The sequence below is a fragment of the Oreochromis aureus genome, linkage group 4 (genome assembly GCF_013358895.1).
Source record: "Oreochromis aureus strain Israel breed Guangdong linkage group 4, ZZ_aureus, whole genome shotgun sequence".
Lineage (NCBI taxonomy): Eukaryota > Metazoa > Chordata > Actinopteri > Cichliformes > Cichlidae > Oreochromis > Oreochromis aureus.
The window spans coordinates 18108520-18126735 of NC_052945.1; the positions used below are offsets into that span (position 1 = coordinate 18108520).

Genomic DNA, 18216 nt, shown 5'->3' on the forward strand with positions numbered 1-18216 from the left:
TGTCGCTAAGCGCACGCCCCACACGACTATGATTGGCTATTGGTGGCAAGCCCACAATAAACATGTCCATGCTGTATACAAAGAGAAAAAAAAATATTTATTTATAATAAACATTATAAAAGATATTCAGAACTGTATTAAGCTGCTCTGGAATCAGAACTTAACTCGTTTATGCTGTAGTTAGCTATTTTTTCATACCCATCAAATGTAACCATATAAATATTTTCTAGCCACGGCATCAGTTCTTCGATTACTGCAATTATATGTTGTTTTTTTGTACATTATCGGATTTTTGTGTGTAAATTGTGTTAGATCGTGGCCGTATACTCCACATGCCCTCACTCATTTACTCAAACAATCAAAACAAGCCTGAGAAACAGGGACGTGGGAATCTAGTTCAAACGAGGGTGATTGGCTGGCGCAACTGTCAATCATCATCGGTTGGATGGGTTTCTCCGGCTACCGCTGTAAGCACGTTAGTAGTGAATGAGCGTCGGTGTTTGGCTTGGTTTGACAAGTTTCCCAGGATGATGATGGGGCTAGTAGCGAGCAGTTAGTTGACACAAAAGTTACAAAAATAAGAAAAGTTGCAGCTCGAGTTGCGTGTGTGACGAAAGGACAGGGATCTTGGTCCTTTTGTCAAATGTAAGGACTCAGAAGTTTCCGATTTCTCCGACAGTCAGTCAAGTCTACACTGGAAAGCCCAGGCACGACAGTAAAGATGAACAGCCTGTCTTTTGACGATCATTCGTTGGATAATCTGGATCCAACACTGTCGCTTAACGACCCCAGTGATATTGACACGGCCCTCCTAAGCGACATTGATGGTAAGAAAATATAATGGCTGCTGCTGGCTTAAAACAGTTGTGTTTGCTAAAACCGGTAACACCGTACGTGTTATCATTCCTTTTCGTATCAATTCTTTAAGTGTTCTGCATGTAATAATCACACTAACAACATCACTTACAACGACATTCGATACAAAGACACCTTTAAAAAAATAAAAAAGCTTTTAAAAGCTGAGAGCTAGCTTTCATTATCCACTGTTAGCTACATGCTAACTATCAGTGAGCAGTTAGCCGGAGGTGATATTTGGGATGTTTTGTTAGTAATTTATAACGATGATTCTTGCAATATCAGAAGTCTTCTGTGTGTCTTACTGTGCAATAGAAAAATAGAAGCGCATTTCATGAGGCGAATATGTGAAGCTAACGCACAGCTAGCTTCGTGTGCGCCCCGCCCCCAGCGTGCTCCATAGACCGGGGTTACTGTCGTTCATTCCTCTTTTTTGGGTTCAAGGAGCCTCACTTGACCGATTTGACAAATATAATGCATTTATGTATGCCAAATTAATCGGTTGAAAAATAATGTAACCATGTGCTCTGTGGACGACATTATTTTTTCTCTCGCTAATATAGTGCTATCCACGTGCAGTTTTCTGCAAAAATAAACAGCATATATAGTCTGATTCATATATAAAATTCGTGCAACAATTTAAGCCTCCCATCGAAATAACAAGAGTATTTCGAGTAGTGTTAATATTTAGAGTTTTCTGGAAATTTTCCTAAATTGGCCAGTATGTGTTTTATGATAGGGGTCGACGTGTAAATAAGATAACACGCACTGCGTAAACAGTATTCATATCCTGCGGCCGTGCTCTCCATCTCCCTGACTTTGACCGACAGTAACCCTCTGTGACACTGCTCGATGGTAACCTCACACTCATTGCCACAGGCAGCTCTCCCTCTCTTTTCCTGTCTTGGGCTGATCGGCATAGCAAGTCTCCGAGATGCGCTCTGATTGGCCAAGAGCGATCACCTCATACACAACACTGCTTCACAAATCCAGGCTGCTGGGTTTTTTTCTTTTTTGCACTGCAGACACAACATGAACTCAGAATCACTTGACAGATAAATTAAACGCGGTGAACTGTCCTCGTAAAATGCTGTGAAAATTATTTCAGTGTCTTATGTCTTTCAAGAGCACACTGCTTCCTAGAATAAAAAATGATTAGTGAACACGTGCCATCTCACTTTGTTCATGTAAAGTTTTTTGTCAGTTTTAAATCTTTGTAATATAGCAAATCATCTGGAAAAGATACATATTAAAATGTTTTATATCTTTTAGATCATGCTAATGAAAACCTACAAGTCCATATGTGCAGAAGCACAAATTAAGATTAATAATTCATTAATAATATACCACTTGGATTCTTGGACCTACAGCTGCACGCACATGATGAATGGCTTGATAAACTGAAAGTGTGAAATGTACTGTACCCGGTATTTCTTGTTGTGTTTGGCAGTCTTTCTTGTAAAGTGTGTTTTTTAAACTGCGTAAGACACCCTATCTCCTGCTTAGGATGTTTTAAAGTAGTTTTCTAGTAATTTATTGAGTGTTAATGGAAAATGTGATGAAACAAAACAAAATTGAGGTTTTAGCAATTTTAAACCACTGTAGTCATAAGTACATGTGATGTACTACATTTACAGTCATGTGAAAAAGAATGGACTCTATAAAAGCAGAAGTTTTTTTTTGGTTCGCAGTACACAGGTTTGTGGAAGTCCAAATTCACCTCACAGTCAGAGAAACCTCAAAAAAACACATGAGCTACATAATCTACAGCACATTAAATTTTAACATTAATGACAGTAAAGTTAGAAAGAGACTGAACACAAATATGGGTTCAATTTTAAAAAACACATGCAGGAGCAAAGTTGCAGCTAAACAAACCAGAACACTTTTAGAGCAATAATTCATAATGCACAACATCACACAGCATATCTGTATAAACACCTAATATCAACTGTTAAGCATAGCGATGGAGTAGTGATGACTTGGGGTTGTTTTTGCGGCCATAGGACTCGGGAACCCTGCATTGATTGAGTCGACCATGAACTCCTCTGTATTTCAAAGTATCCTAGAGTTAAGTGTGAGGCCATCTGTCCTATAGCTGATGCTTGGCTGAAATTGTGTCATGCAACAGGACAATGATCCCAAGCACAGCAGTAAATGTACAAGATTGTGACTGAAAAAGGAAACAGTCAAGGTCTTGCAATGACCCAGTTGAGGTCCAGACATCAATGCGGTAAGAAAATGCCGCGGGGAGACTTTAAAAGAGCTGTGCATAAATGAATGCCTGCAAAGGTCTGAACTAAAGCAAACGCTGTTAAGAAGAGCGGGCCAAAATTCCACCACAGTGATGTGAGAGACTGATAAAGTCAAATGGAAAACAGTTACTTCAAGTTATTATTGCTGCTAAAGTTGGTTTGATAATATGATGATTCATTAGTTAAACGTATTTTTTTACAGGACTGCATAAAGCCCCGCTAAAACCTTCTTTTTGCGACTTTGTTTGTTGTCATTTAGCATTTTTACCGAATACCAACACACACTTCAAGGGTTTGCTCCTTTCTATTTGAGCATCATATTGGCCTTATCCATTTTTATGCATTCCCCCTCTACACTGCAATTATATATTAATAATAATACTTAGATATCTGGTTACTTCCTTTTTTATTTTCTTTAGCATGACTGAAATTGTTGCCAGTGATGTTTGATCATAAACAGTCACAGTACATGTGGGTTGATTAATTGGTAATTAAAGTGCAGTTTGCTACTGAAATGGATAGTAATTCAAACTCTAAACAAGTTTTCTTGAGAAATTTACAGTTCCTATAGATTTGATCTTGGTCTATATTTAATTGTTTAAAGCTGGCAAATTGCTATAAATTTTCTACTTGAACAATAATATTCACATTGGCTGTGATTTGTCCTCCTGTTTAGACATGCTCCAGCTCATCAACAACCAGGACATGGAGTTTGGAGGACTCTTTGATGCCCCTCCATACACCACTGCTCCTCCCATGCAAGAGATTCATGGGGTGACTCAGACCATCACCTCAGCCTCCCCCCCAACCACCACTACCACACCTCCATCTTCATCTTCATCTTCATCTTCCATCCTAAGCAGTAACCCCCATCTGGATGCACTGCTGGGCCCTCCTATTACTCGTAGCTCAACCACCCCAGACAAAGCCTTCCAGCCTCCCACCTTCCAGCAGTCTCCCCTGGCCCAGGTACCCAGCTCCACCCAGAGGCAGCAGCCGTCCTCCCCACAACAAGCTCAAAGCATCAGACAGACCCAAGTGGAGCAACCCCAACCAGTTCTCAGCCCGTCTGCTCCTTCCCAAGCAGCTTCACCTAATGGCTCCCCAGGACCAAACCCAGCATTCAGCTCAACGCCTCAGGCGCTCTTCACCTCTCCTGCACCCCAGACTCCACCACAGACGCAGACACAGCCTCAGGCCCGGACCAACTACAGCAGCCCAAACAGCTACACAGGTAAGCCCTCTCTGATGGTGATGATTGAGTCATAGATTATGTGCGAGTCAGATGGTAGGGGGTATCAAACTGTGCTTTAAAAATAAAACCTTTAAAGGAAAGGATGAAAATAAAACTGTGATGTTATTGTAGCGTGTTTCTTCATATAGAGACAAGTTCCTTGACTTTGAATGTCTGATGTTGGATCGTTCTAATCTAATTCTGTCTGCATCGCTGAACAAAATGGTCTCAACAGCGAGCTTCCTGCTGTCTTTAACTTTTTACAACTTTCATTAGCCTGGTTTAACCAGTTTATTTTGTTCTGTAATTTACAGTTAAAGTTCAAGGTTTTTGAACCTTTTTTGTGCGGTGAAAATGACAAACCTCTTGTGGCAGGTATTCAGTGAGGGGGAAAAATGGGTTATTGAGGAAAATGTTAATATCTAATTTTTGTCAACTGTGATTTGATTAAAATATGTGATGCTAACCTTTCAGTTGTTAGACTTCTTTTCAGCAATACATGCACTGCTGTTTTACCAACTTTTCTAATACAAACAAATGGAATCTCATAGAAATATATAACCTCATTTACCAGCGTTTTTTTTTTCTGTAAAGGAAAAAAAGTGGAGAATGAGAAATTGTCATCCGTGAGGAAAAAAACTCCAAGTGTCTATTTATATTTCTGTAAAATGCCGAGGATGTTTTCAGTGGATTACATAAAGCACATTTGTGTTAACCATGGAATCTAGCAGCTGATACCCAGTGCCCTGCAAGTTTACTGTTCACGTGCATCGCATTTATCAGGACACTAGGTTATTTAACCTCGGATGATTTCTAATTAATGTCGTAATCTAATAGACTTTGCTCAGCTGCGTAAGAGTCTGCGAGTGAAATGAAATTTGTGTGTGTGGACAAGACGTGGAACATCGGTGCGTACACAGTAGACAGTCCACTGCATGTGCATATCTTTATCCATATCTCTTAAAGCTTGGTGGAGATAAGCGAAAGTAGCGGCCATATCATTTGGAGAATATCACATTTATAATGAGTCCATAGTTCACCTTTTGCCTACAAAGTCTTAAAACTAATGCAGTTTTGATGAAATTAACAGTTCAGGTGTTTTTCTTTTAAAGTTGGCAGTTCTTTTGGAAGCTTAAATGTTGAAATGGGTAGTGTGCTACTAAACCGTTAAATGATTATGGAAATTTAAACACAAACCACCACATACTTAACATATTCGTTTTTAAAAAGAATGTTAAATTCAAGTCAGAATTGCTTGGATTTTTCTTCAAATTTTACCTGCGTGATTTAAGTCTGAAGAAGTCTTTTTGGCATCAATGTGGGTTTTTTTTCTAGCTGGCAGTCCCAGCAGTGTGAGCACTCCTGCCACCAGTTTGTCATCCTCACCGCCGACCATTCAGCCAGTGGCCATTCAGACTCAGTTCCAAGGGCTGACAACTGCATCTCCTCTCCTGACCGCGTCAACAAGCCCTCCAGTTCAAACTGTTGCAGCCCACGTACAGCAAGTACCTGTAAGTGTGTGAAGGTGCTCTCTGAGCGAGCCTGGATGGACTTAAAAACCTCGTTTACGTAAATGAATTTTCGGTGCATCTATCTGCCCTGGTGTCCTCAGGTGTTGCTTCAGCCCCAGTTCATCAAGGCTGAGAGTCTACTGCTGACCACTTTGAAGCCTGACCCCTGCATGGTCACTACTGTAGCTCCCACGTCCCTGGCCACCACCACCCCAGCACAGAGCACTTCACTGCAGGTAAATGCACAATATGAACTCAAACCTAATGCTGAAGTCACACAGTGCACCGCTGTCGAGTTTACACCCACGATGTTAACCCTGGCACTTACATCATCCTGTTTTCTCAGGCATTCATGGGTGGGGGTACTATCCTGACTACAGTGCCTGTCATGGTGGATGCTGAAAAGCTTCCCATCAACCGCATCGCTATCAGTGGTAAGCCGACTGGCCAGCCACACAAAGGGGAGAAGCGCACGGCCCACAACGCTATTGAGAAACGGTACCGCTCCTCCATCAATGACAAAATCGTGGAGCTGAAAGACTTGGTGGCTGGCACTGATGCAAAGGTAAGAAGCACTCATTTACAAGCATCCCATGCTTTTTATGCCGTATTCTTTTTCTTTTTTTTCTTTTCTTTTTTGTCCACTTGTCTTTTTCATGAACAGCAGAGGTCTAATAATTCGGTCGGTCTTTTTCTTTCATTTCTAGCTCAATAAATCTGCAGTACTGAGGAAAGCCATCGATTACATCCGTTACCTGCAGCAGACTAACCAGAAGCTCAAACAAGAGAACATGGCTCTTAAAATGGCAGCCCAGAAAAACAGTATGTGCTTAAAATGGTCTCTTTTCTTTATTCGTCAACAGCCTGTTGGCATTTTATTTCAATTTTTTGAAAGTCAATCATTCCGGTAACCTTTAACAACAATGACTGCTGAGTTAAAAAAAAAAAAAAAAATTAAATCCTGAAAAGACAAATAAAAATGAAATGAAGTGTATTGTAGGGTTGAAGCTTTTCTTTTCTTTTGTACCCTTGATTGACCCTCTAACTACTTCCTTCATCATCTTTTTTTTGTACCCTTTTTCTACAGAGTCTCTTAAGGACCTGGTTGCCATGGAGGTGGATGGACAGGCTGATGTGAAGAGCGAGCTGCCCACCCCGCCAGCCTCTGACGTGGGTTCCCCAACTTCCTTCTCTCACTGTGGCAGTGACTCAGAACCTGACAGTCCAATGGGAGAAGACACAAAGGTATACAGAGCTCATTTAAACTAAACATTTGAGATGAGGATCAGGATAGACATGCAAGGACAGACGGTTTGTTCCTATTAGGTTTGCGTTTGAATGAAAGTTAGGACTCTGTAAAATATATATTTGACAAATCAGAATTTGCAAATCATTCAAATCCTGCATTGACATGAAAACGATGCAAAGAAAAAAAGAAAATTTCAAATTTTGAAAGTTTTCTTTCTTATTTTGAATTCGATACCAGCAAAAGCAAAGCGTTTAAAGACAAATGTAGGTACACCGGCATGTTTCCCACTGGTTTATGTCACCAGTAAGCAGGTGTGAGGGAACCGTGGAGACCAGTTGCTGTAGTTCTGAAAGCACAATCTTTTTCTGTGCTTGCTTGATATAGGATTTCAGCTGCTCAGCAGTCTGAACATTTGGCACATTGTGAAAGGAAAAACACAACAAGGGACGCCTCTGTGGGTGACAGCCTTGTCAGGCTCTTTGCAGATGGATGCATGCGATTTGGTAGTGTTCTGGCAAAGTGGACAAGGCCTTCATTAAAAAAAAGACATTGTCTTGATAGTAGCATATGTTAGTGTTAATGGTGCCTTTTATAAGATCTGCAGCTGCTCTGAATAAATGTTTAGAGGTTTTTTTCTGGATTTATGGATGCAGGGACAACAGCACAGCACTGGTTAGTGGACTCATTTGAGCCCATGCAGTGAATTGATTGGTTGGGAATGAAAATTAAGATACATTAAATTGTTGAAAGTATTTGTCCACACAGTTATTCACACTGTGATGAATCCCTAACAGTTTTTTTCTGTAGACTGCTTTAATGATTTGCATATTCTCAAAATAGAAGATGAGATATGGCTAACTGAAACTAGCTAAAACCTGTTTTTGCTGTGCTTTGTTTATTCCTATAAGCATATGGTGCCATCTGTATGGGATTTTTTTTGTTTATTGGGACAACAAGCCTTGGTTACCTTTCACATTTGAATAGATACAGATACCTGTACCTGGACTTTGGTACCGTTTTTTGGTATTTTACTCATTGTGACATAATAAATCCAAGATTTCTCTTCAAAAATAAGTCCTAACTTCTCAATTGAAACATTTTGTTATTTAATGCTTTGGTCGCTATCTGGCAGTGAACACATTTAATATTAATTTTAAGCTATAATTAGTTATGGTTACCTTCCCAATGCTTTGGATATACAATCTCACATGAGGTGCGTGTTTAGCGTAAACAGCATGTGAGTTAAAATGTCAAACAACACAGTGAAAAAAGTCCTGTTTTTTTTTTTTCTGCGTGCAACATGTCCAACTTAGTAATTAATTACCTGACGAAGATGTTTCATCATTGTCCACATCCATTGGTTCATACTCTTGTACACTGGTGACAGATGTGCTAAAGTAAGCTGCAGTGATTGTGATTTTGGCTTTCGGATCAGATCTGGTGCATTCTTCTAGCTGTGTTTTGTGTTTGACCAGGTGTTTCCTCAGATTAGATGCGTTGCCGTTTCCCACTTTGCATTTTGCACTACAAACGTGGGAGAGAACCACTGTCTGTGCTGAGCTTTGAAAAGGGTGAACACGCTTGAGTCTGTTTTTGGCTCGTCACACCGCCATTGCCTTGTATGTGTGTGCTTGCTGGAGTGACGTCACGGCAGGAGTGACATCGCACGGACTCTGCCTATTTCTTCCTTTAACCCAAATGTGCTCTGGTGATGAAATTTGGCATCAGCTGATTTTTGTGAATTGGAGTTTGGTTGGTGCCGTGGAGACGGCTCAAAGCACCTCAAAGAAGACCTTCGTAAACTTCCTTCACAGGCGCTCCCATAAGCAATCTAGGAAACTGTTACCAACAGAAACCTTGACCACACTGCAACTGTCAGTCTTAATGGACAAAAAAAAAATATACAAACGTGATTCTTTTGGCTGCGAAAAAATTCCCCATGAACACCCGTGATGCTTGACAGCTTGTGTACAGCGCTCAACTATTAATCAACCACTATAACACCTCAAAAATGTGATTACTCATACTTTTTGTCAGATTGATGTTGCTGCCTGAATTAATAAACTGAATAATCACAAATGTGTCCTTCTGGATTCTCTCGTGTGTCAGCCAACTATAGGCACGCCGGACCAGTCGACAGCAGGTGGCAGTGCCATTGGCATGTTGGACCGTTCCCGTATGGCGTTGTGTGCCTTTACCTTTCTCTTCCTCTCCCTCAACCCTTTGGCTGCTCTGTTCTGTTCATCGGGTAGCAGCTCATCTGGAAATGCTGAAGCTGTCGGCACCCATCACGCGGGCAGGACCGTCCTGGGTGTGGATGTCGCAGGTACAGAGTGGAGAAAATGCTGGGAGGGAGACAGATGGCAGTGATGCCAATTTCACATAATTAGCTCTCAATAAATAGATTTTCTTTGCAGTTAAATGACACTCTGTGTGTTGTCTATAGCTGACTCATGGGGCTGGATGGATTGGATGCTCCCGACTATACTGGTGTGGCTACTGAATGGTATTCTGGTATCAGGAGTTCTAATCCGGCTGCTGGTGTATGGAGAACCTGTAACCAGACCACATTCTGGATCATCCGTCTTGTTCTGGAGACATCGCAAACAGGCTGACCTGGACCTGGCAAGAGTATGCTTCTTTTTTCTTTTCTTTTCTTTTAAACGTGTGCCAAATTGACAAAGTGTACTAATCCACAAGGAGGAATTTGACCACATTTAAATCAGAAATCCTTCTGAACTCTCACAGAATCTATAAAGTGGCTCTTTGTCTGTTTTCTCTCACCATTTATGTCTTTTACACTTCACAGGGAGATTTTGCTCAAGCCAGTCACAACCTGTGGACTTGTCTGAAGGCTCTCGGTCGCCCCTTACCCACCTCCCAGTTGGACTTGGCCTGCGCAGCGCTCTGGTCTTTGCTAAGATTCTGCCTCCAGCGTCTATGGGTTGGCCGCTGGCTTGCTGCCAGGGCAGGAGGGCTGCGATCTGATCGCCCCCTGCAGGAGGATGCCTGCAAAAGCAGCCGTGATGCCGCCCTGGTTTACCATCGCTTGCATCAGCTTCACATGACAGGTTGGTCAGCATAAGAGTCGTTTTTAGATCAGATCAGTATCACACACTGGACATTAGGAGGTGAATTGTCATTCATTTCAAAGCAACTCAGCAACATTTGAAGTAAGGTTTAAAAAGCATTGCAGTCTTTGCTGTGCAGGAAGATTCTGTCTAAAGATAAATTCCAGTTTAAATAATTTTTGTAAATATTAAAAAAAAAACGTAATTATTTTCTTGTCTTCGATCTGTGCCTGCAGGTAAACTGAATGGCAGCCACCTCTCAGCAGTGCACATGTCTTTAAGTGCAGTGAACCTGGCAGAGTGTGCCGGCTCATGCCTGCCTGTGGCCTCGCTGGCTGAGATCTATGTTTCTGCGGCTCTACGAGTCAAAGCCAGTTTGCCGAGGATCCTGCATTTCACCTCTGTGAGTCCCTGTTGTTTGCACAAGCATTTGCGTCTTGCTCAGTCATTTATAAGCAGTGTTTTTACCCCGACTCTTTCTTTTGTGCTCACATGATGTAACAGCAACCAGTTTTGAGTTGACATTTTGTTTAATTTATCTTTCATGGTTAATAAACATTCAATGAGGTGATTAAAGATCCTGGCATCTGTCCCAATGTGAAATATTTTAAACTACACGGAACCAAAACATTTTTTTTCCCTTCTTTTGATAGCGTGTGTTCCTGAGCAGTGCTCGTCAAGCATGCCTATCTTCCAGCGGGAGTGTCCCCCCAGCCATGCAGTGGCTTTGTCACCCACTAGGTCACCGCTTCTTCGTGGATGGGGACTGGGCTATTCGCAGCACCCCTAAAGAAAGCATCTACAGCCAGGCTGGCAACACTGGTCAGTGAAAGCAAAAGTTTGCACTCGGTGTATAACTGTGTTTTTACAATACCTAATTTGGAATCCTCTTGCCTACAATATGCAGGCACATTCTGACGTTTATATTTGTTAATGGTTTCCCTTGCAGTGGATCCTCTGGCTCAGGTGACTCAAGCATTTAGAGAACACCTCCTGGAAAAGGCTCTGTACTGTGTGGCCCAGCCTCGTGGAGAGAAAAATACAAGTCCGGGAGACGGGTGAGAAATCAAGACGCGCTTTCATATAATCGATTCTTGTAACTTTTGATTTGTTTCCTTTTTCTTGGTGACAAGTTACGGTTTACTTCTCATAGAGTCGCCAAGATACAAAGAAAGCAATGAGGATAATGAATGCAATTTGATCTTTGAAAAAAAGCTTTTTGTAGGTATGTTTTATTTTAGCGATTTGTGGGGCAAAATAATCATTCATTGTGTGTGTGTGTGTGTGTGTGTGTGTGTGTGTGTGTGTCTCCTCAGCGAGTATGCTGATGCCCTGGAATACCTCCAGCTGTTGATTAGCGCTTCAGATGCGGCTGGTGCCACCTCACAGTCCTTTGCTATTGGGTCCAACATGGCAACTGTCACAGGTATGGCTATGGCAACTGTTGTTTCTGTTTGCAGTCTCATTTGTATTTCTATGTAATATGTTAAAATTCCACAATATGCAGAATATTTCTGTTGAAAAGTAATCTTTGACAGTGTATCTTCAGTGCTAAAAACATTAGTGATCACTAATGGTACCGACTTTTTAATCTGGTTAAAATTTGCTTTTAGAAAAATCTGAACTGGCCTCTAAATGTTTCTGTTGCTTAAGTACATCAGCAATTACACGTCTAGATGCGTACTACTTAATTCAATGCTTCTTATGTTTCTTGAAATAATTGCATTAACTTTCCCTGCACACTGCTCTTTCCGTACTGCGCCTGCAGAATAAGAAGCTGTGTGACAAAGTTCATTTTTACACTACAGAGATCAAGTAGCTTGATTTCCCTTTGACTTCCATCCTCCCACCGCTTTCCTTTGTCCTTACTGATCACTGATCTGAGCGAGAGAGGGCTAGGTGAAAGGGAGGCATTCGCTAGATTGCTTCATCTATCTTCAGCACTGTCAAATTGGTGATCACCTTGAGAGGAAGGAGGGAGCGGGAGGGATGAGAGACTGTGCAGGGATTTTAATAGGAGACTTTTCTTGGCAGAGCCTCAGGTTACTCGCTACATGTTTTAGAAGTCTGTGTGTGTTGCCCCTGTGTTAAATGGAGTACTTTTTCCTTGTGAGGGAGTCGTCAAAATCCTCCAGGGTAGAAACAGATTGATTCAGAGGTCAAAATGCAGACAGCAGCTGTCTGCACGGGTGCACCGCCATGCATGCTAAATGTGAAAGTGGACACTCTGGGATTCAAATATCTGCATGTTTGTTTCTGTCTGAGGGTGTCTCAGCTTTGACTGTTTTTCCTCTAATATCCAGGCTGTGACCCTCATTCTAAGTGGTGGTCCTCAATCACCGTGGTGATCATCAACTGGCTCCAAGGAGATGATGCTGCAGCAGAGAGACTGTATCCGACTGTTGAGCACCTGCCCCGCAGTCTGCAGAACGCAGAGTAAGTTAGACATATAAATATGTGAATTTGGCTCTTTGCCCTGCAAATGCCAGGCTAAGGACACACACACCCACCCACCCTCAAACACTTGCACCACTTTAACCTGTGTCCTTTGTCTGTTACCCGCCCCCCACTCTCGTTCTATCAGGAGTCTTCTGCCCAAAGCCTGTCTGAACACATTCAGGGCAGTGCGAGCTCTGCTGTCCAAGCCAGAAAACTGCCAACTGAGTCTGAGCTACAGTGACAAGGCCAGCGCCCTGCTCCGAGACAGCCTCAACCTGGGACCACACTGTCATAGCTCCAGTTTAGACAAGGTACGCACAAAGAAAGGCATAAACTCTTCCAGATTTGTGCACGTAAGTGATGTTTTTTACACCTATGAGGGACATTTCATTAAGGTGACAACATCTGCACGAGGAAAAAAAAAATGCACAAGAATACTTAAAGTGTCGGGAATAGTTACATAGTTATAAAGTGATTAAATTATGCACACACGCAGACGCGTGCACCTTTGTCACAGTACAAAGCTACACACTTTACCAGACAGCGAATCCCTCGCAGCATCTCCACTCTGCGGTGCTGCAGTGTCCTACCCTCTGGCACTCAGCAGATGGTGATGCTGGTGGATAGGTAGCTCACGGCGGGTGTATGTTTATGGCCAGAGCTGCAGTGCATTGTAGTTGCATTGCATGTGTGTCTCAGCTGAGTGCAATGTACCTGCAGTGCAACACAGAGCTGGGCCACTCACAGCAGAACACACACTCGCGTAGGAAAGGTGGAAAATGTCCTTCAGCATCAATTAGAGATGCATAACATTACGAAAGTGAATGTTTTAATAATAGCAACTGAAACTATTTGTAGATTAACTTCCTGAGCAAAATGTGATGGATATTACTTATTTTTATAAACTGGAAGCGGTGTTGTATGACAAACATGCAAACATTTTTTTTTAGTCTAATTCTTGGTGTTTTTCAAAACATGACATATTCATCATGCTTCAGTATCCAGTTCTGAGGTCAGTAGAGACCGGGCCTTTTTTTTCTTTTCGTTTTTAAGTTGAGAATATTTGAGCACTAAAGCTAATTATTTCTCGCTAGGTTGTCCAGTTGCTGTTGTGCGATCTGCTGCTGGTTATGAGGACAAATGTCTGGCGTCTGCAGCAACAAGGGGCCACTCCCACGGGGCAAGGCTCAGCGGGGACCAGCGGCCCTGCGGGCATTCAGCAGGCCTCTCCACCAGAGCTCGTGGGCTTTCAGCAAGATCTCAGCTCGCTACGCAAATTGGCACAGAGTTTCAGACCTGCGATGCGAAGAGTATGTAAAACCTTGTCACCACATTCTGCCTTTGAAGTTTTCCCTTTTGGTTTATGAAAGCTCTGCGCTGGGCCTAATATGAGGGAAGAGTTTGTGCTAAATCTGAAGTTTGTCTCAACTGAAAACTATTTCAGTACTTACATACAAAGACAATGGATCTGAGTGCGGCATGCTATCCCAAACCAAAACCTGTTAAGATGAATCTTAAAATGCTCTTTAATGCACGTGTAAAACACAAATCTGCTGCATATGCGTCGTGAATGAGTGAATTAAAAAGAATAGAATTGTTTTTACTTAATAAAGGCACACGTTGGCACAGAGAAGCACATTGCAAATGGATACAAATATAATCCAGTGCATGTATTTGCAGGCAGTGCAGGGTATATATAATTCTCTGTGAGGTTGGGAGGTGTTGCAGCACACACATGCACGCACACAGACACACACACACACACCCTGAGGCAAGCGTTTAGCAGCATTGTTCACAAGACTTCAAAGTCTCTCAGAGGTAGAGCCGAGCATTATGTGTGAGTCATCATCACTCGCTGTCGTCCCTCCTCCTCCTCCTCTTCTCTCACCTCTCTCTCTCTCCACTCCATCCCTTTCCAGTTGTTTCTCCATGAAGCTACGGCCAGGCTGATGGCAGGGGCCAGTCCCACCCGCACACATCAGCTTCTGGATCGCTCACTGCGGCGCAGAGCAACACCTGGAGCCAAGACAGGTGTGTGTGTGTGTGTGTGCGTGTGTGTGCGTGTGTGTACAATATTACTGTGGATTTGATATTTCATTCAGTCTCCACTGGTGATTCTGTCTGCAGGAAGATTCTGTTTTATTAACTCCTGTTGATATTTTTAATTTGGTGAAGTAACAGTGAAAGCTCTGAATGTTTATGTCACTGGGTCCTTATCTAATCTGTCTGCTTTGAAAATGTATTTCTTTAATAAGTCTAGTCAAAAAAAGGGCCAGCATTTAATAAGTGCAGCTTCTACATTCTGAGGATGTGATGCTTTTTCTTGACTTATATATTTAGTTTAATAAAACATACCTGTTTGAGACGTTCGGAGATCCTCCTGAATTGCTAGAAAATAATTTCTTTATATTATTTTCTAAGGTTCTTTAGAAAAGATGATAAATGGATAAATAGGTGAAATCCAATATATTTTATATTAAAAGTAATCTATGGATTGTTAGACTTAATTACTTTAGTTTTTTTAGTATTTGCTTTATTTACCATTCATTTAGCTCGTTTTGTGGCAGAGAGAGAAGCTGGGACATGCTGTTGATTTATCATTGTGTTTATAAGTGATGGTGGGAGGCTTTTTGGAGAAGGGCAGGCCATTTCAGTTTTCATTATAAATCAAATCAGTAATCGCACATTAAAGTGCGATTAAACTCTGTTTGGCTGTTGCTGGTTAACAACATCAAAAAGCTCACCCGAAATGCCACGGTAACTAACTGTTTTTGTGTGTGTGTGTGTGTGTGTGTGTGCAGAGGAGTGTGAGATGCGGCCTGGCCAGCGGGAGCAGGCGGAGGCCGTGATGCTGGCGTGTCGCTACCTTCCTCCGTCCTTTCTTTCGGCTCCGGGCCAAAGGGTGGGCATGCTGGCCGACGCTGCTCGCACCCTGGAGAAGCTGGGAGACAAGAGGACCCTGCACGACTGCCAGCAAATGATCATAAAACTGGGCAGCGGCACCACCGTCACCAACAGCTAAAGCCAGGGGAAAGGGGGGGGGCTGAGAGACACGCATAGACGATGTGTACATATATATATAAACATCTGTAACATACAAAATCACACACACAGAAGACAGAACCATACAGTCTCTCTTTGGCGAGCAGCTATCGAACAGATTTGTACAGATTCATATCAAACTGGATATTCTTCATGCGTTGTCCCTCCCATCACCCCAGTCAAACATCAAAGCACTTGTCGAGTTCGCACTTTTGTTGCTGCGGATTATTATCAAAAAACAATTTTTCTCTTGTCAAAAAAAAAAGAATCCCTTGGTGAGAATGTGTTGCAGTGCCACAGTTTACCCACAAAGAGGAGCCGTCGTGTCCTTCTGGTGGACACGGAGAGGGTGAGAAGCATGAAAGAGGTTTTTGCCCTGCGTTTACTGGCGTATCCCACTCGCCCCACTTTTTTTTTTTTCTTTTACATCAATGCACCTTCTATAGGCAGGAGAGCTTAGTGGGCTGGAGTGGCGGGCTACTCTGATTGGTTGCAGAATGAGGCGTCTGTGTGTTTGTGGGAGAAAAACGACCTAACTTGGATTGGTCTGAGCGCGTGGGCTTGTGTGGTGGGAAAGCACTAAACAGTAACTGTTGAGGTAAATTTAAAAAAAAAAAAAAAAATCATGCCTCACCAGCTGAGCCCCGTTTCTCTATCTGCACTACGCCTGTGAGGCTGATTTCAGTGAGATAAGTAATATTATGGCTTTATGAGGTTATTTTCATAGAGGTCGTGTTTTTTGTTTGTTTTTTTTCCTTCTTGTTTTGCTGTGTACATATTTTAATATGTATTTATAATCTTATGATCTTTGATCAAGCAGTATTTTGCATAAGAAGAGTGATTTAATGCCTGTTTTTCCTTTTTTAATCTTGCTTTATTTTGCAGTTTTAAACTAGGCTCCGCATATCTGGTTATCTAGTTATTGTGCGGTATCAGGTTAGTGTTGCATACCCATGCGACTGTCGTAGGCACTGGCTAGTTGTAAATCAACAGCTCAAGCTAAACATGAGCTGTTGGTACAACATTTTGTAGTTTGTACAACTACAAAAAGTTGCATATGTCCTGCAGAAGGTTTCGAAATAATTAACTTTGTTTTTTCCTTTTGTTCCAAAGAAAGCCTGTGAGGAATCTTCTTTCTTTTTTTTTTTTTGTAGCTGCAATGTTACTTTCTCTTTCAATTATTGGTTTCTTTCCTAGAGAAAGAGCCATGTTTTGATTTTTAAGAGGATTGTTTTTGTTTGTTTTTTAAACAAATTTTTTGACATGTCCCAGGACCAGTATATTTTTTTTATAGCATGTGACTAATGTGAAACAATTAAAAACATGGGATTAAGATGACAGTGATGCAACCATGTCTGAAGGTAATGTTGATGTAGACCTTTCACTGACATGCTTTCATCTCTTCCTTGTTCTTCATCTCTTCCTTTTCGTCATGTAAATATTAAAATATTTTGTAAAGAAGAAATGAGCGCTTCCTGTGGTAATTGAAATAACTGGGTAATACGGGTTGAAAATTTATCAATAATTAAAGGTCTTACACTAACCTGAGAGGATGTCTGCATTGTGTCTGGCTGAAATTCTAACTCAGATATGGACTAATGTCAGCAAAGGCTTCAAAAAATTGAATAATGAATTTTCTTAAATATTGACGGATTAATTATTTAATGACTCATGACTTTCAGCTGCTCCCTTGCCAAAAGCGGGTGTCCCTGTGGGTAGCTCGACATGTTTTGGGTTGAGTTTCACGCAGAATTCCCTTCTTGACATAACCCCAAAGGGGATTTGTGTCTCCAGCTGGAATCGAACCAGTGACCTTGAGCTTGTCAATAAATGTGTTGGAACACGTCATTAGGTACACCTTCCTAATACTGGGTTAGAACGCATGTTATTACTTTGTGGCATAGATTCAACAAGGTTCCTCTGAGATTTTGGTCCATATTGGTGTGATAGCATCACGCAGTTGCTGTAGATTTGTTGAATCATTTGGATACAGTGAACTCATCATGTTCAAGCAAGTAGGTTCATATGATTCGAGGTGGTGACACAGTATGTTATCCTGCTGGAAGGACCCATCAGAGTTGGTGCGCTGTGGTCATAAAGGGCTGGACACGATCAGCAACAACACTCAGGTAGGCTGTGGTGTTTAAACAATGCATGGTTGCTGGTAAGGAGCCCAAAGTGTGCAACAAAAATCTCCACCACACGATTACGCCACCATCACCTGATCATTATTACAAGGATGGGGGAATTCATGCTGTTTTCGCCAACCAACCAAATGTCGTGACAGAAATTGAGACCCATCAGATCAGGCATCTGTTGTCCAATTTAGGTGACCCTTGTGAACTGTAGCCTCAGTTTCCTGTTGACAGGAGTGGCACCCAGTATGGTCTTCTGCTGCTGTAGCCCATCTGCTTCAAGTTTCGACGTGTTTTGTACATTCAGAGATGCTCTTCTGCATAACTTAGTTGTAAGAAGGAGTGATTTGAGTTAGTGGTGCCATCCTATAACTCTGACCTACAGCGTCAAGAAGACATTTTCGCCCAGAGAAATGGTGTTCAAA

At 41.9% G+C, this 18216-nt stretch overlaps 1 protein-coding gene across 1 annotated transcript; it reads left to right on the forward strand.

The window, feature by feature from the left end:
- The first annotated feature begins 457 nt into the window (after window positions 1–457).
- On the forward strand, window positions 458–17121 carry srebf1 (sterol regulatory element binding transcription factor 1). Its single transcript, XM_031730105.2, has 19 exons — window positions 458–827; window positions 3787–4344; window positions 5680–5855; window positions 5957–6091; window positions 6202–6420; window positions 6563–6677; window positions 6943–7100; window positions 9214–9430; window positions 9551–9735; window positions 9914–10175; window positions 10412–10578; window positions 10829–10997; window positions 11125–11233; window positions 11492–11601; window positions 12479–12611; window positions 12760–12925; window positions 13709–13924; window positions 14534–14645; window positions 15416–17121. The coding sequence occupies exons 1-19, from the start codon at window positions 722–724 to the stop codon at window positions 15634–15636; spliced, it is 3534 nt and encodes a 1177-aa protein (XP_031585965.1). The 5' UTR covers window positions 458–721; the 3' UTR covers window positions 15637–17121.
- The last annotated feature ends 1095 nt before the right edge of the window (window positions 17122–18216 follow it).